This window comes from Sinocyclocheilus anshuiensis, unplaced genomic scaffold, assembly GCF_001515605.1.
Source record: "Sinocyclocheilus anshuiensis isolate Anshui unplaced genomic scaffold, SAMN03320099.WGS_v1.1 scaffold2493, whole genome shotgun sequence".
Classification (NCBI taxonomy): Eukaryota; Metazoa; Chordata; class Actinopteri; order Cypriniformes; family Cyprinidae; genus Sinocyclocheilus; species Sinocyclocheilus anshuiensis.
In genome coordinates, this window is record NW_015549322.1 from 120,006 (window position 1) to 137,675 (window position 17,670).

Below are 17,670 nucleotides of genomic sequence, written 5' to 3' on the forward strand. Positions count from 1 at the left end.
AAATATTTACATGTCAGTAATATTTGTTATGCAATTTAATATTTTTAAAAACATAACTACACAATTGTTTCACAGTGATGAGATTAACCATGGAAAAGAAGTTAGTAAAAGTAAGGATTTAGGGTTAAGTGTGCTGCATTGTCATGAAAATAGTTTTAAAACGCAAAAACAAGAACCCCATGTTTTGAGGAGACTGGCGCGTTAGGTGTCCATTAATGGCACTGTTTGAGGCAGAATAACAATAGGGCCATGCGTGTGAGTGACTACGCCTGTAAAAATAAGTTGAGGCTCTGTGAATTGAGCCGTGGGCTATTTAAAGCTCTTTCCAAAGGCTGGGTGGCTCCGCAGAACCTGTTTAGTGTTTACTCTGATCACTGACGAGCCTCACAAGCACAGCAAAACCTAGAGTGAGTGTTCTCATCACAACAGCTCAGCAATGCCTCTAAATACATGCAGACACCGCGTATGGCAAGCCGGTTTAACATTTACTCCGAACTCTTGATATCAACAGCTCACTAGTTAAAATGCTAGTTCTTGATATCAGGAATTGAATTTCAACTAGTAAGAAATATAATTCTTGATATCTGTAATAGTATTAGTTAATCGTCACCATAGGCTGCCATTCAAATTCAATTGTTGATATCGAGAGTTGATTTCTTCCAATTGCACGTATCGGAAATACAATTCTTACTAGTAAAAACCTTTATTTTTTTATATCAGTAATTGTTACTAGTGCAAATGTGAATTCCTGATATCAAGAATTTCTGATATCTAAGATGGCTTATTTTACTAGTGACAATCACATTCGTGATATCAGAAATTAACATCGTCACTAGTGACGATATCAAAAATTAGCATTTTTACTCGTAGCAATTGAATCGTTGATATAAAAAATAGACATTTGCACTAGTAACCACGCGATTACTGATTTCAGAAATAAAGGCATTTACTAGAAAGAATTGTATTTCCGATTCGTGAAATTGGAAGAAATTAACTCTTGATATCAACAATTGAATTTGAATGGCAGCCTATGGTGACGATTAACTAATACAATTACAGATATCAACAATTATGTTTTACTAGTTGAAATTCAATTCCTGATCTCAAGAACTAGCCTTTTAACTAGTGAAAACTGAATTGCTGATATCACGAATTCATATCCTGTGAAGGAATAAATGTTAATACGGCTTGCCATACTACACACAGCAAGTGCAAAACACATACTGGCCAATCATTTCCAGCGCGAGCATAAAAAGTGCTTAAAACCTGCAGGACAATTAAAAAAGCACAGCCATAAAATAACTTCTGTCAATTTATTCTATAGTAAAAAATATTTTTATATTTTATTCTAAATATTGCATTATTTACTTAATTATCTGATGATTTTAAAATACGTTTTATTTATTTATTTTTAATGATTAATATTGTATTAGCGTCATTGATATTAAACGCTGCATTATCTAGAACGCTCTCTCACCCACCGTTCTGCCGGATCGGTCCACGGCTTTCTTCACCCGTCCGTACGTGCCTTTCCCGAGCGTCTGCAGGAACTCGTAGCGGTGCTTGAGGTTGTGTTTGTGATGGTGCCGCTTCACCGCCTGACGCTTGACGCGCGCGTCGCCCGGATCCCCGTCACACTCCATCAGTTTTCAGCGGAGGAAGATGAGGAAGAGGAAGATGACGTGCGTTCATGTCCGCGTACAGGTGCGACAGTGAGCGAGCGGCGCGTGCGGAGCTACTACTAGAGTCCAGTGTGGGCGGGGCGCTTACCGTAAGCACCGCCCCTCGCGTTTGTTGTGAACTAGGTAGGCGTGTTTAAACCCTTTATACAGTAGGGACAGAGCGACACGCGTCATAATATGAAAACCACGCCCACATTCCAACGCTCTCCATTGACTCTGTATAGCGGAAGCTGGCTCCTTGTAATTTCTGACTTATAACAAAAAACAGAGCAATGTCTAAAAGCTGCTGTGTGACAAGCTGTACAGCAAACAAGCCAAAAAAACAGAACTACGTTTTTATTAGCTGTAAATATAAATAACGTGCGTCTGGTCCTCATAGGAACGTTTCATATTAGCGTTCAATTCAATATGGCGTCTAAACTGACTGACTACTCAGGTTAAAATGACATTATTAATAAAACAGTGCTCTTATTTCAGTTAGTTAGTCCTCTTTTATGATCCTTGCAGCCGATTTATTTAAAACATAATACTTTATGTTAGTGTATATTTACGCAAAGAGAACAGAAATGTGGTAAATAAACAAAAACTGATTTAATTAAAATCACAAAAACTGATTTTACAGTAGTGTTGGATTCGCAGCAGTTGCGCAGGTTTAACCACTAGAGGTCGCCATATACCTCACTATACAAGCTTACTGTAGTATACATGTAATGTACTACACTGAGTGTACATCAGAAGAAAAGAGGATTGTGACGATAACACGACTGTTTTTCTTTTAGTTGAAACTGAATATAAAATTTAAGATAAAGACTAGATGCAAATGTATACACGCAGCGACCAAAATAATAATAGTAATAATAACCGGAAATTAACCACGGTTTTAGTGTAGTAACCATGTTTTTTGCCGTATTGATTACCATTTGTATAACCACAGTTTTACTACAAATACCATGGTTAAACTATGGTTATAGTGTAGCAAAACCATGGTTAATTTGATGGTTTAACTATAGTAACCACGGTTTTTTGGTCTCATTTGTTGTAAAACCATGGTTAATTTTCAAAAGGGAGTGAGAACCCTGCTGAAAAACAAACAAAACAAAACAATAGAAACCATCACAGAATTTGTAATGGTTTTACTGGTTATAATGGCAATTGTACTGGTTTTAATGGTAACTGTTGGACTGGTAATTAGTCGCCTTCTATTGGTGGCTACCACTAAATCCTAACGGGATATATCCCAAAACACACTACAGGACTCCATTTTTAATGGTTTTAATTGTTGAAAGTTGATGGTTTGTAATGTTTTTCAGCAGGAAATGTGTGTGTGGTGGTGTAAAAATATTTTTGTTAGTTTTTTAAAGTATTTCTAGCAATGTCTGTCGCTTAAATAATGACGTACACGTTTTTAGTACGTACTTTGTTTACGTTCGCTACGCGAAGCGGACTTCATTTCCCAGCATGCACCAGTCGCGCCCCGCCCACCGAGCGTCCCTCTCGCCAAATGGACGGGCAGCAGCAGCGGCTGGCAGCGCAGAACTCGCGTATTTGGGCTGAAAAGTGAAACATTCCCGACGCAAACACCGGGATTATCGATGATCGGCGCTCACCCGCGGGGGAAGAAGCTGCCTAACAGCCGCCAAGCGCAAGCAGCGACCCGGTCCGCGCGAGAGTGTGTGTGTTACCGATCCGAACCGCTCCGATATCGGTCCGGTTAACGGGAGGAGGCCGTGTGTGAGTGTGTGTTTAAGTGTGTGCGTGTGTTGATGCACTGACACACACATACACACACACCGCTGGTTGTTGTTGTTGTAAAGTTATCGGTCCGGTCCATCCTGCGGTGATCCGGGTCTCTGCAGAAACAGCGTGTGTTTGTATGGATATGTGACGCGGACTCGCTCCGGATCAGGATGGAGAACCCGCAGAGAAACAGCCCTCTGGTCAGAGATCTGACCCGAGCCTTCAGCCACTTCAACAGACACAACGTGTTCCTGAAGAAGAACCTGAAGGAGACCCTCACCTTCTTCCGCGAGATCCGACAGAACCACAGCAACGCCTGCAGCAGCACACCTGCAGCGCTGGACACAGGTGAGTCCGCCAGCCTCGTTTACTGAGTGACCGATACTCTTAACTGTTAGATGTCAGAAGTGCTGGAAACATACAAATACAAGCTCATTTACAATATGAACAAATGCTATCGTAGAACATGAATATTGTTGGAAATAAACTATGAAGGTAAAATGACGTCAAAAAGATTTGCATACGCAGGGTAATATTTGTGGAAGTGTACATAAGACTGTAAGCGTAAATTAAATTTGCATGCGCAAGAGAAGCTTTGTAAAGGTGTAAATCGTGTTTCAAGCGCAAGAAAAAATTATTTGCAGCATTTTACTGTTATTCGTAAGTGTAATTCATGTATTGTGAAACTGCAGCTTCATGCTAACGCAAAATAAATATGATCTGCATGCTTCTGACTTCCATTTTTCCGCGCTTACACTTTTGGCACGTTTTTTTCGCCAAAAGTCGGTCAAAAGCACTGCAAGACTGTGAACAGTGATTTCAAGCGAAAACAACAGTTTAAAGAACTGCAAAACAGATCGGCTGCATAGAACCACAAATTTAATTTACGCTTACAGTCTTATGTACACTTCCACAAATATTACCCTGCGTATGCAAATCTTTTTGACGTCATTTTACCTTCATAATAAACACCGTCTTTATGACCAGTCAGCATGTTTCACTTTTATTTCTGCTTTTTGAAACTATAAATAATAATGCTAAAGTAATAAAATAAAATAAAAAGAAGTGACCGCGAGACTACAACTGTATTATTTATGCAGTTTTAAAAATTTGTTATAATTAAATATATTTGTGTAGTTAAATATTACTGCGTAAATACACATATATTTGCTCTCTGATAATTAAGCTACACATTTCTAAATTGTTTTAAAAAATCATTATTAAGTACTATTTATATACTATTATAGTATTTATTTTTAAGTAGCCTTTTTAGTGCTTTTGTTAAACATATTTTAAAATTAATAAAAAATTTATATTAAGTATTTGAATTTTCTGTTCTATAAATTTAAATAAGTGTTTAAAACTTGTGTTTAAATTCAGTTTGTTGTGAAGGCTTTATATCTAATTTAAGTTTCAGTTAAATTTTTTATTTCAGCTTTATTTCAGTTATCATCGGATTTTAATCATTTTAGTTTAAGTTTTATGTAATAATAAAAACATTGGAAAAAATGACTGATATTCATAAAGTTTTGAATAGAAGTTAATTTATTTATTTTCTGTTCTATAAATTGTTTTAAATAAATATTCCCATTTAACTTAACTTATTTTCATTTCAGTTGTTCATTTTTAGTTGTGAAGGCATTATATCTAAATTAAGTTTCAGTTAAAATTTTTATTTAAATTAAGACAGTGGTTTTTAATAATTTTACTTTAAGCTTTAGTTTAATTATAACAACATTAGAAAAAATGTCCGATATTAATAAAGTTTTTAATAGAAGTTTATTTAACGATTCCTTGCTTAAATACTGTGGTTGGGTTTTATTCTTTAAATGCATAACAAGCAGAGTCAGTCAATAGTAGATCTGCTATCAGACGACTAATATACAATATATGAAAGTGTAAATATCGGTTGGAGATATCGGTTATCGGTCGAGCTCTGCTTGTGTGTTAATGGGTTAGTTATCAGTGATGGGGATTCCTGATATTGTGTGTGTGTGAGTAGTGTGTGTGTGTGTGTGTGTGTGAGTGTGTGTGTGTGTGAGTAGTCTGTGTGTGAGTGTGTGTGTATGTGTGTGAGTGTGTGTGTATGTGTGTGAGTGTGTGTGTATGTGTGTGAGTGTGTGTGTATGTGTGTGAGTGTGTGTGTATGTGTGTGAGTGTGTGTGTATGTGTGTGAGTGTGTGTGTATGTGTGTGAGTGTGTGTGTATGTGTGTGAGTGTGTGTGTATGTGTGTGAGTGTGTGTGTATGTGTGTGAGTGTGTGTGTATGTGTGTGAGTGTGTGTGTATGTGTGTGAGTGTGTGTGTATGTGTGTGAGTGTGTGTGTATGTGTGTGAGTGTGTGTGTATGTGTGTGAGTGTGTGTGTATGTGTGTGAGTGTGTGTGTATGTGTGTGAGTGTGTGTGTATGTGTGTGAGTGTGTGTGTATGTGTGTGAGTGTGTGTGTATGTGTGTGAGTGTGTGTGTATGTGTGTGAGTGTGTGTGTATGTGTGTGAGTGTGTGTGTATGTGTGTGAGTGTGTGTGTATGTGTGTGAGTGTGTGTGTATGTGTGTGAGTGTGTGTGTATGTGTGTGAGTGTGTGTGTATGTGTGTGAGTGTGTGTGTATGTGTGTGAGTGTGTGTGTATGTGTGTGAGTGTGTGTGTATGTGTGTGAGTGTGTGTGTATGTGTGTGAGTGTGTGTGTATGTGTGTGAGTGTGTGTGTATGTGTGTGAGTGTGTGTGTATGTGTGTGAGTGTGTGTGTATGTGTGTGAGTGTGTGTGTATGTGTGTGAGTGTGTGTGTATGTGTGTGAGTGTGTGTGTATGTGTGTGAGTGTGTGTGTATGTGTGTGAGTGTGTGTGTATGTGTGTGAGTGTGTGTGTATGTGTGTGAGTGTGTGTGTATGTGTGTGAGTGTGTGTGTATGTGTGTGAGTGTGTGTGTATGTGTGTGAGTGTGTGTGTATGTGTGTGAGTGTGTGTGTATGTGTGTGAGTGTGTGTGTATGTGTGTGAGTGTGTGTGTATGTGTGTGAGTGTGTGTGTATGTGTGTGAGTGTGTGTGTATGTGTGTGAGTGTGTGTGTATGTGTGTGAGTGTGTGTGTATGTGTGTGAGTGTGTGTGTATGTGTGTGAGTGTGTGTGTATGTGTGTGAGTGTGTGTGTATGTGTGTGAGTGTGTGTGTATGTGTGTGAGTGTGTGTGTATGTGTGTGAGTGTGTGTGTATGTGTGTGAGTGTGTGTGTATGTGTGTGAGTGTGTGTGTATGTGTGTGAGTGTGTGTGTATGTGTGTGAGTGTGTGTGTATGTGTGTGAGTGTGTGTGTATGTGTGTGTGTGTGTGAGTCTGTGTGTGTGTGTGTTTGTGAGTAGTCTGCGTGTGTGTAGGTGTGGTTGTCGTCCTTGTTCCTGTTACTAAGAAGTTTTGCATGTCTGACGCAAGTTTCCTCTGGTTTCTCAGTGAAATGGTTGAGTGTGTTTAATCAGTCTAAAGCAGTGCTCTCACGGCATCACGCTGTGACCTTTGACCCGTCTCAGGTGACCCCTGCTCTTTCCCGGACCCCGCGCTCGTGTTTGCTGTGATTTATAGCGAAGCACATCAGGTTCCTCAGGCCTGTCGGGACTCGTCTGGCGCTCGGGGCTGGTTCTGACCAATCAGAGCGCGGGAGGCTCTGGCCACGCCCCCACGAGCTGCATGTAAACACACGTCTGCGCTTCATCGCTGCTTCGATCTGCAGTAAACAACGTCTCCGAGACGCTTCGAGAAAGCTCCTGCGAAGCTCCTGAGAAACTCTGCTCAAGTGCACCGAGGGCAAAAGCTGCTTTAAGCACAAACGGTGCTCACACCAAATGTTGATTTCATTCAGTTAACAGAAGTTAATTGATAAAGAAAATCTATTTTTGACATTATTATTGACAGCAATTAAAATGTTTAACAGCACTGTAGCTTTGCAGGAAGGTTTCTAGAAGCATGAGTTCTTCTGGATTGAGTCTGTCTCAGTTTGTTCTGTTTCTTCATGTGACTCCAGCAGACTGATGATGATCAGATCACATCTCTGTGTGCAGCACTAACATATATCTCACTGCATTATTACAGTTAATGGCACAATGAATGTTTGGAAATGTGAACTGATATTTCCTTCTGACACACTACAGCAAAAGATAGAAATAACTGCCTTAAAATACTAGCGTTCTAATAATTTTATATATATATACACTACCGCTCAAACGTTTGGGATCAGTAAGACTTGTAATGTTTTTAAAGAAGTCTCTTCTGCTCGTCAAGGCTGCATTTATTTGATCAGAAATACAGAAAAAAGCAGTAATCTTGCAAAATGTTATTACAATATATAATAATGGTTTCTATTTTAATATACTTTCAAATATAATGTATTTCTGTGATGCAAAGCTGAATTTCCATCATCATTACTCCAGTCTTCAGTGTCACATGATCTTCAGAAATCATTCTAATATGCTGATTTATTATTAGAATTATCAACAGTTGTGCTGCACAATATTTTTTTGGAAACTGCGATACTTTTTTCAGGATTTTTTGATGAATAAAAAGTTAAAAAGAACAGCATTTATTCAAAATATAAATCTTTTCTAACAATATAAATATTGGCTGTCACTTCTTATCAATTTAACAAATCCTCGCTGAATAAAAGTTTACATTTCTTTCAAAAAAAGAAAGAATAAAAATTGAATGACCCCAAACTTTTGAACTGTAGTGTATATTGTTACAAAAGATTTCTATTTTAAATTAATGCTCTTCTTTTTATCTTTTGGATAATAAATGTTTGTTGAGCAGCAAATCAGCATATTATACTGATTTCTGAATTCACATAGAAAAACGTTATTTTACATCATAATAATATTTCACAATATTACATTTTTTCCTGTATTTTTGATCAAATAAATGCAGCCTTGATGAGCAGAAGACACTCCTGTAAAGACATTAAAAATCTTACTGATACCAAACGTTTGAACGGTAGTGTGTATATATATATATATATATATATAATTTTTGCACAATTTTGTTGCTAATTGTTTAATTGCAAATTATTAACTTTAAATGCTAAAAAGCATTCATATATATATATATATAACATTGTGTTCTTTATTGCAATTTCATTACTAATTTTTTGATTGCAAATTAGTAACCTTACACACACATTTATATATATATATATATACATATGCATGCGTGTGTGTGTGTGTAATTTTATGTTTATTTTTTGCACTAACCATGAAATGGTGAATTAGTGTGTTAGTAGCGTTTTTCTCTGTTGCTGATGACAGCTGTTGTCTGGGATGTTCCCAGGTGTTTTTGGGCTGCTAGCGTGCGCTGTTGTATAAGGCAGTGACTCAGCAGCGCTTGCTAATAATAACCCAACGACCGGCGGCTCCGAGACGGTCATGAGATGCAGGCCTCAGGACACACAGCCCTGCTTTCAGTGTTTGCATTCAGTGTTCTTCATGTGTCTGCTGCACTGGTACTTTACAGGCACTGGGATACCGCTGTAGCTTTTATGAATATTTAGATTTATTATTTATTTAAAATAAAATAAATACTGTACTGACCTTTTGAATCCACTCCAGACCTTTTACCTGCTTAATTGATGTAGAAATAACAAAAGAATAGCCCACATCTGTCCATGAATCATCTTCTTGAGTCAACTGTCCAATTAGAGGTACATATTAAAGAGCTGTAATTCCTGAACCTTTCCTCCAATCCTGATGATTCAGAGTGTGCACTTTAAGCCCATATTCATCATATAACTGTAACTTCAATATGTTTTGGTCAACAGCTAAAATAACAACAATTATGCCTGTGTCCAAATATATATGGACCTGACTGTATACAACAGTTGTTTCTGGTCCTGGAATCTGATTGGCTGATAAGAGTGCGATATTAAAGTGAGTTTTATAAATATGACTGTTTTTGTGCCACGGAATGTAGTTTTAAGAGGTTTTGAGGCGAGAATGTACTTGTTTATAATTTAGATATGCAGTTTGTTAAATTTGCTTTGACGTTTTCGGAGCTGTGAGCTCCAGATGGTCTGCGGCCGTTCTGCGCTCATGAACCCGCAGAGAGAGCGCCTCACCTCGGCCAGATCTCCGGGAATTTACCCCTGGCTCTGACGTCTCTGTAGTGGTTAAACATGAGATCTAATTCGTTGGTCTCATTAATCTATTATTTGTTCCAGAGAAGGTAGTTTTGGCAAAATCTCATGTTTATGTAAATTCAATGCTGTATATTAGAGCGCTGCCTTTGTACTTTTGACTGAATTGCCTAGCAACTTTTTTGATGGCTGTTGTTGTATGTTAAATATTATTCTATAAATAATAGTATTTAATAATAATGTTTAGTATTGAGAAACGGTGTGTGTTCGTGATGGTGATTGTAGTTACATTGTTCCACCATTAGATGGCGACAAGACTGTTTCTATGAGTTAAATGTTGTATCAGTAAAATGTTGATTCAATATTAGCCTGATTAAAGGTAAATATCAGTGTCTCTGTCTTATATAAATTAGGTGTTTACTATTTACAAATATTAAAGTTCTTAAAGGGATAGCTCACCCTAAATTGTCATCATTTCCTCAACATCATGTCATTCCAAACCTGTATGAATTTCTTCTGTGGAACATAAAAGAATATATTTTTGAGATATTTTTGTACATATAGTAGAAGTCAAGGGTAACCAAAATGGTTTGGTAGCATTCTACAAAATATCGTTTTGTGTTTGTTGCATTTGCTGTGAATTCAGTAATATCATTATTTGTTTCTGTCCTGTTTTATTACATTTTCTTGGCTAGTAGAAGTAATGAATGGCCGGTAACTTAAAAAATTTCGTAGCCAAATTGGCTGGTGAGTTAAAAAGTGAATTTCAAACCCTGGTTACGACAAAGATATCGCTTTCCTCAGCAGATATTCAAACTAATGTTTTTTGTGAAATGAGATTGATCTGAAGAATGAATGCTGTATCAGATGCAGGTAATCTCACTCGCTCAGTCACTGCTTTTAATGCAGTAAGCAACTCGACGTTCCTTCGTTACTAGTTCTAAAGTGACGTTTTGTAATTAATCACGGAGGCTTGAACTCAGCTGTTAAACTGTCAACTTTAGATTTGAATCCGTGGCGGAAGGAAGTAGTTCACACAGAAGAGGGCTTTTAAAGCACTCCGTTGTTATTTTGTATAACATTGATTTATGTATTTACACACTCGTGCCGTCGAACTGTTATATAAACGCAATATCACACGAGTAGACGTGAGATATGGCTGTATATCGGCACGCTTTGATTACCTACGGCCGAGCCGATATACAGCCGTATCTCACGTCTACTCGTGTGATATTGCTTATATATATTCTGGTGTGGTCAAAGAGAATTTCAACCTTTGTTTGCAGTGACGTTGTAGTGTATTGTAGTGCAATATTGCGAATTATGTAGTGTTTTTAAGCTCAGTCCGAGCTACAAGTTGCCAAAATTTGTTGTATGTTAAACTTCAGTGTCCTTGTTTCTCTCTGTGTCTCAGGTCAGCTCAGCTGCATCTCGCTCCCGCGTCACGAGGAGGACTATCTGCAGAATGTGGTCGGTAGCGCCCCCTACATCCTCATCCTGGGCCAGGACTGTTCGGCCCGATACCAGCTGCTCAACTGCCTGCTGGGAGAGAGGCTCCTCCCCCTGGGCTCGGAAGTGGGCGGGGCCTGTGGGCCGGAGGGCGGGGCCTGCAGGAGGAGGAAGCTGTGCTTCACGCATGGCCGTCAGACACGTTTGAGCCTGGCGCTGCCGGGGCAGTATGAGCTGGTGCATCAGCTGGCGGCTCACTGCGGACGCTGGGACACGGTGCCATGCGAGGATCTGGAGATCCAGGAGTGCGAGGATCCCGCGCAGCGATTGGCCGAGCTGGAGGTCACGCTCCATCACGCGCTGCTGCAGGTAGGGCTGGGCGATTTGGCCAAAAATTTCAATCTCGATTTCTCTATTTTTTTTTTTTACGTTTTTTTTAAGCAAGAAGCCGTGGTTTACAGTGAATTTATAACAGTTAAGGGGGTTGTTCTAACCTGTATGTAGTAAGGTTTCATATTTTGGTTCAGTTCCAAATCAGACTTAGATTACTCTAAAAATACTCTGATCAGTTTGATATCAAACTCTGATCAAACCTAGATTAGTTTCAGATCGGTCTTGAACCAGATTCAACCTCAGAGGGGACTCATGGGACTCAATTCAGTTTTGCATCAGACTCATTAAAGTCTTGGATCGGTCACAAATCAGACTCAGTTTTGGATCAGCTGATAATCAGACTCCACTTAGACTAAAAACAGATCAGTCTGTTATTAAACTGATCAGTTTCAGATCAGTGTCAAATCTTATCTGATTCTGATCCAACTGTGGATCCTATTGGTTTTGGATCTATTTTGAATCAGACTCGGCCTTGGATGGCACTCAAATCAGACACATTAAGGTTTTGGGCTGGTCGCAAATCAGAATGGGATCAGCCTCAGATCAGACTCCATTTTAGATCAGTTGCAAATCAGTTTCCAGTCAGTCTGAAATCACGTGGATCAGTCTGCTATCAAAATCTGGTCAGTTTGAGATCAGACTCTGATCCAACTCTGATTAATTTCAGATCTGTCTTGAATCAGACTCAACCTCAGGTGGGACTCAAATCAGTTTTGCTATCAGTCTTAAATCAGACTCCGTTTTAGCTAAGTTGATCAGTTTGGTATCAGTTCAGATCAAATTTGGTTTGAATTTGTCTTGAATCAGACTTGAGTCAAATCAGTTTCTCATCAGACTCATTAAGGTCTTGGATTGGTTGCAAATCGGTGCATTTTACATCCGTTACAAATCAGACTCCAGTTAGTCTAAAATACTCAGATCAGTTTCAGATCAATGTCAAATCATAGATTCAATTCAGATCAGACTCGTTTTTAGACTGTCTTGAATCAAACTCTGACGCAGGTCACACTTCGTCAAATAAAATTCTCAGATCACACTCAATCTAAGATCTGTTCCAAATCAGACTCTAAACACTCAGATTAGTCTGGTATCACACTCTGATCAGTTTCAGATCAGTCAACTCAGACTCAGAACAGTGTGAGATCAGACTCTGATCAGACTTAAATTGTTTTCAGATATGCTTGAATCAGACTCAACCCCATATGGGAATCAAATCAGAGTCAAACCAGTTTCGCATCAGACTCATTAAGGTCTTGGATTGGTTCCAGATCAGACTCCGATCTCTTCAGTCAAAGTAGGGATGTAACGGTATGAAAATATCTTATCACGATTATAGTGACCAACCTTATCACGGTTATCAGTATTATCACGGTATTGTTAAAATGTGCTGGAAATGTTCAAACTGACAAGAATAAATCAAAAAAAAAGTACTGACACATAAATCACTTCAAGTTTTATAATTAAAATCAACAAACAACAAATAAAATGACTTTTTGTTTGCATAATCACTAAAACAATAACATTACCAATGATGTCCATATTTTAAATCTAATAGCTATAAAAAATATTAGAATTTTTATCTAATAGCATGTTCAAATATCTCATGTAAATGTTCAAAAAAAGCTTTGAAAAAGTTTCATAAAAAGGTAAACCTCACATTTCAGCCTTTAAATAAGTTTATATGTATTTTATCTGCTCCATAAATAATTCTAGATAACTTATCCGAATTGTTTAAATGTGTAGAATCCTCATAAGCTTGTTATTCATCAACCGGTCAAAATTCACAGCAGGGCATGCAAATCCGGTCTGTTTTTAGTCCAGACAGAAACTGCACACAGACTGAATGTGAATGTGAGTCTCTGTAAATCCACTCTCTGACAGCAGGTGGCGCTTCTGGAGCAGCAGAATTACAGCTGTTTCTCGTAACCTCCTGCACAAAGCAGCATTGTGATTAAAACACTACTTTATTAGGTATTACATGGAGCGAAGATGAAAACAAAATGCCATCGAATCTTCTCTGAAGAGAGTCAGAACCTAATTTATATAATAATTCCCTTAGCACTCTTTTAAAACCTCCCAGCTTTTCCATTGTGTTTTCACACAAAACGAAACTACTCTGCTGCTGTGTGCACCTGAGACCGTTATTTAAACTCTGCTTTATGCTGGATAGTATTTATTTATCCTCAGTTGTTCAAATCGCGGTAATCGGATAATAATTTAAAATATGAATAATAATATAATAATTAAAATATGAAACCGTAATACTAACCGTGGGGAATTTTTCATGGTTTATCGTCAAACCGGTAATTGTTACATCCCTAAGTCAAAGTCAGATCAGCCTCAAATCAGACTCAGGTCAGTGTGAGGTCAGATTCAAATTGGTTTTAGATCTGTCTTCAATCAGACTCAACCCCATATGGGACTGATATCAGAGTCAAACCAGTTTCGCATCAGACTCATTAAGGTCTTGGATTGGTTGCAAATCAAGACTCAGATCTCTTCAAAGTCAGATCAGCCTCAGTGTTGGGCCAGTTGCAGATCAGACTCCAGTTAATCTAAAACACTCAGATCAGTCTGCGATCAGTTTCAGACAAGACTCCGATCCAGACTGGTTTCAGATGAGTCTTGAATCAGACTCCCGATGGAGGTTAGACTCCGGTCAGATCAGACTCTCACAGCATGTTTATCTGCATGATTCTCTCTTGTGGTTTAAAGCGTGTCGCTGTGTTTGTTCTCTGATGTTTGCCGTCGCACACATCTGCTAGAATCGCATCTGCTCTCAAATGAACTCCGGCTGTTTTCGGTCCGCACACACTCACGTTAGCGCAGAGACGTTAATTAGCGCTGGCGGCGGGCAGTGAGATTCCTGCTAGAGCACACACACGTTAGCATGTTTGATGTGTTTGAATCAGATGTTTGTTGGGCTCCGCCGGCTGTGTTTGTTCCAGAGAGACTCGAGCGGTCTATGGCTCTTGTGTCAGAGACGGCGCTGACTGACTCTATTGTGCTCGTGTGCTAGCGCTCTTTATTCTTGCTCTGACGTGCCCGCTGCGGGTTAATCAGTTGAACTCTGACCCGCCGTGTCTAATATTTCTTGAACGGATTCCCAGAGGAACACACTGCTTAATCAGGAGAAACACCTCTCACCTACACAAGCCTGATTTCACACCGCGCTCCACGGTCCAGGCCAAGCCAAAATAAATCAGACATGTCTGTAATTAATATACTGTTTTTCTAATATGCAACAGCATATTGATAAATCTCTAACCTTTTATCCAGTAACCAAAAGTGTCTGGAAATATTGTGGATATTAACAGGTTTAAAAACTAATTAAAAACACATACTTTTTTGCATTATGTTGTCATTTATTTTGTCATAATTGAAAGGATATTTCTTCTTTCGTCAATATTTTGTCATGCCATTCATCGACATACAGTACATTGTTTTAATTGTAGAGAATACTGAGCAGTTAAATAACCAAACATTCAAGCATATTTTAATATATATATTTTTGTATTTTTTAATATGCATGTTAATATACTTTTATATAGTTTTTAAAACGTATCAAAACAAAAAAAACGTGAAAATATCATATTCATTAAGTTTAGGCAGTTTTATGCTAATTTTAGTTGACAAATTATGTAATTGATTTAGTACTAAAATGACCAAATTTAATTGACCAGGTATTAAAATGTAATTTTAATCAGGAGGTGAAGATCATGGTGCTCCCGTGCCGCGGCGTGCAGCCGGTGGAGGAGGCTCTGGAGGACTGCAAGCGCGGCATCCTTCCCATCATCCTCTACGCCGTCAGTAAAGACGCGCTGAGCGCCGAGCAGGTGAGCGACCTGCAGAAGGTGCGCGAGACGCTGCCGTTTCCCGTCTGCTTCGTCCGGGCCCCCAGCGGCCCCTCGGAACCCGGGGCCCTCCACAGGCAGCTGCTGTCCCTGGAGCTGATCGGCGCAGCGGCGGGGAGCTGCGCCTGCGGGGCTCCTGCGCAGACGCAGAGCATTCTGGGAGAGAGTCTGGAGCGTCTGCAGCGTGTGCTGGGGCCCTTCACTCGACAGCTGCTGCAGAGCCAACAGGTGGAGGCCGCGACGCTGCTGAACGCCGTCCACTGCCGCTACCTCGACCTCTTCATCAACCAGGTGACCACAGAATCCTCTGCCCAGCTACATAATGCACCTTACGTGTGAGACTTAAAGGGATAGTTACTAGGGCTGGGACAATACATCGATGCATCGCAAATCGAGAAATGATTCTGCGTCGATTCTGAGATTGCGCTGCAGATGGCGCTGCATGCTTTAGAAACAGCAGTATTCTGCTGCTATCAGTTCCCGACACACACACCACTTGAACATAAAATAATCATTCACACAGTTTGAAAAAGTTGTAGGGAGTTACAAGGTGGGCTGTGTTTACATTAATCTCATAATAGCATAAAAGCCAAGTAGATTTAACCACTTACATGACTCACAAGGGCTCTTCTTCGTGAGCATTTGAGTGTGCGGTTAAATACTAGCCTAGAGCGCCATCTACTGTTAAAAACTAAGCTCAGAATCGATTCAAGAGAGAATCGCGATGCATTCCAATAATCTCAGAATCGATCCACGAATCGCGATGCATCGATTTATCATCCCAGCCCTAATAGGTCACCCAAGAATGAAACTCACCGTCGTGTCGTTCTAAACCCGTAAGACCTCCGTTCATCTCCAGAACACAAATTAAGATATTTTTGATGTATGCAACTCTCATAGACAGCAAGGATCCTAACACGATCAAGGCTCGGAAACGTAGCAAGGAGATCGTTAAAATAGTCTGTGACATCAGTGGTTCAACAGTAAGTTTACTACTAAAGCTACGAGAATACTTTTTGTGCGCAAAAGAAAAAAAAAACGACTTTATTCAACAACTCGTCTCGAATTGGAGAGTATCCGCTGGACGTAAACAGCGTATGCTGTTCTGTGTCAGCCGCGCCACGCGGATGCGTTATTTATGTTCGGATCAAAGCGCAAACAACGTAGAAAACGTATCCGCGTTCAGAGGATACTCTCCAAAACGGCGCTCTAGGGTGACGCGGAGGAGACGAATCGGTGATTAAAGTCGTTATTCTTGTTTTCTTTTGCGCACAAAAAGTACACTTGTAGCTTCGTAAAATTAAGGTTGAACCACTGATGTCACATGGATTATTTTAACGATGTCCGTACTACGTTTCTGTGCCTTGAACCTGGTAGTTACCTTGCTGTCTATGGGTTACTACATGATGGTTGAAATCACGCAAATGGCCTTAAGATATCATCTAATAGAGAATTTGAGATTGCTAATGCTGTCATAAAATTCGCAACGGTTGTGATGTAATTATATAATTATCAATGTTGAAAACAGTCGTGCTGCACAATATTTTTGTGGAAACAATGATACCACTCAAACATTTGTCATTAATCATGCATGAAAGTGATAAAAAGTGAGTGGACACATTTCAAATTATTTCTGTTTAATAAATGCATTAACAAATTGAATTAATATATTTGATAAATGCAAATATATGCTGTTCGTTAAACTTTATATTTAACAAAAAATCCTGAAAAATAAAGTGCATCACCATTTCCACACAAAATATGAAGCAGCAAGATCGTTTTCAACATTGATAATAATCAGAAATGTTTCTTGAGCAGCAAATACATTGTAATGATTTCTAAAAGATCGTGTGACACTGAAAACCGGAGTAATGATGAAGAACATTCTGCTTTGCGTCACAGGAATAACATTGCATTTTATAATATATTAAAATTGAAAATTTATTTATTTTTTTTTAATAATATTTCACAATATTGCTGTTTTATTTACTTTAATCACATAAATTCAGCCTTGATGAGCAGAAGATATTTATTTCAAAATCATGAATAATTGTAATGTTTCCAAACTTTTGGCAGGTGCTTGCTGTGGAACCAAATAAATGAGAAACAAATGCTTAAAGAAACGTCCAAAGTTTCCAACTTCTCAATTTTTACTGTATTTCTGATCACATAAATGCAGTATTAATGAGCAGAAGAGACTTCTTTCAGAAACATCTGAATTATTCCACACTTTTGACCACTAATGTAGCTGTTGCTGGATTTTAAAACGCATAAATTACACATAAATACATACATCAGTTAATGTCTTTCAATTTATGTATGATAATATCGCAAGATATGTGAAATTGAATGTCATTGTTTTTCTTTGTGTTTCAATTACAGATACAGCTTTTAATTTAAAATAAATGTATTAGAAAATACAATAAAAATAAATAATATTATATATATAT

General features: G+C 38.6%; 2 protein-coding genes across 2 annotated transcripts in view; one reads left to right on the forward strand and one right to left on the reverse strand.

Annotated features, from left to right (window-relative positions):
- The window catches only part of nuak2 (NUAK family, SNF1-like kinase, 2), a 14,425-nt gene extending 12,782 nt beyond the window's left edge, over nucleotides 1-1,643 (reverse strand). The window contains exon 1 of the mRNA XM_016444852.1: nucleotides 1,482-1,643. Within this exon, the coding sequence (XP_016300338.1) occupies nucleotides 1,482-1,643 (162 nt within the window). The remainder of the gene's footprint in view (nucleotides 1-1,481) is intronic.
- A 1,501-nt stretch (nucleotides 1,644-3,144) lies between these two features.
- The window catches only part of dstyk (dual serine/threonine and tyrosine protein kinase), a 21,224-nt gene continuing 6,698 nt past the window's right edge, over nucleotides 3,145-17,670 (forward strand). Inside the window, 3 exon segments of the mRNA XM_016444855.1 lie at nucleotides 3,145-3,767; nucleotides 10,939-11,342; nucleotides 15,074-15,511. Coding sequence (XP_016300341.1) covers nucleotides 3,590-3,767; nucleotides 10,939-11,342; nucleotides 15,074-15,511 — 1,020 coding nt within the window. The 5' untranslated portion in view covers nucleotides 3,145-3,589.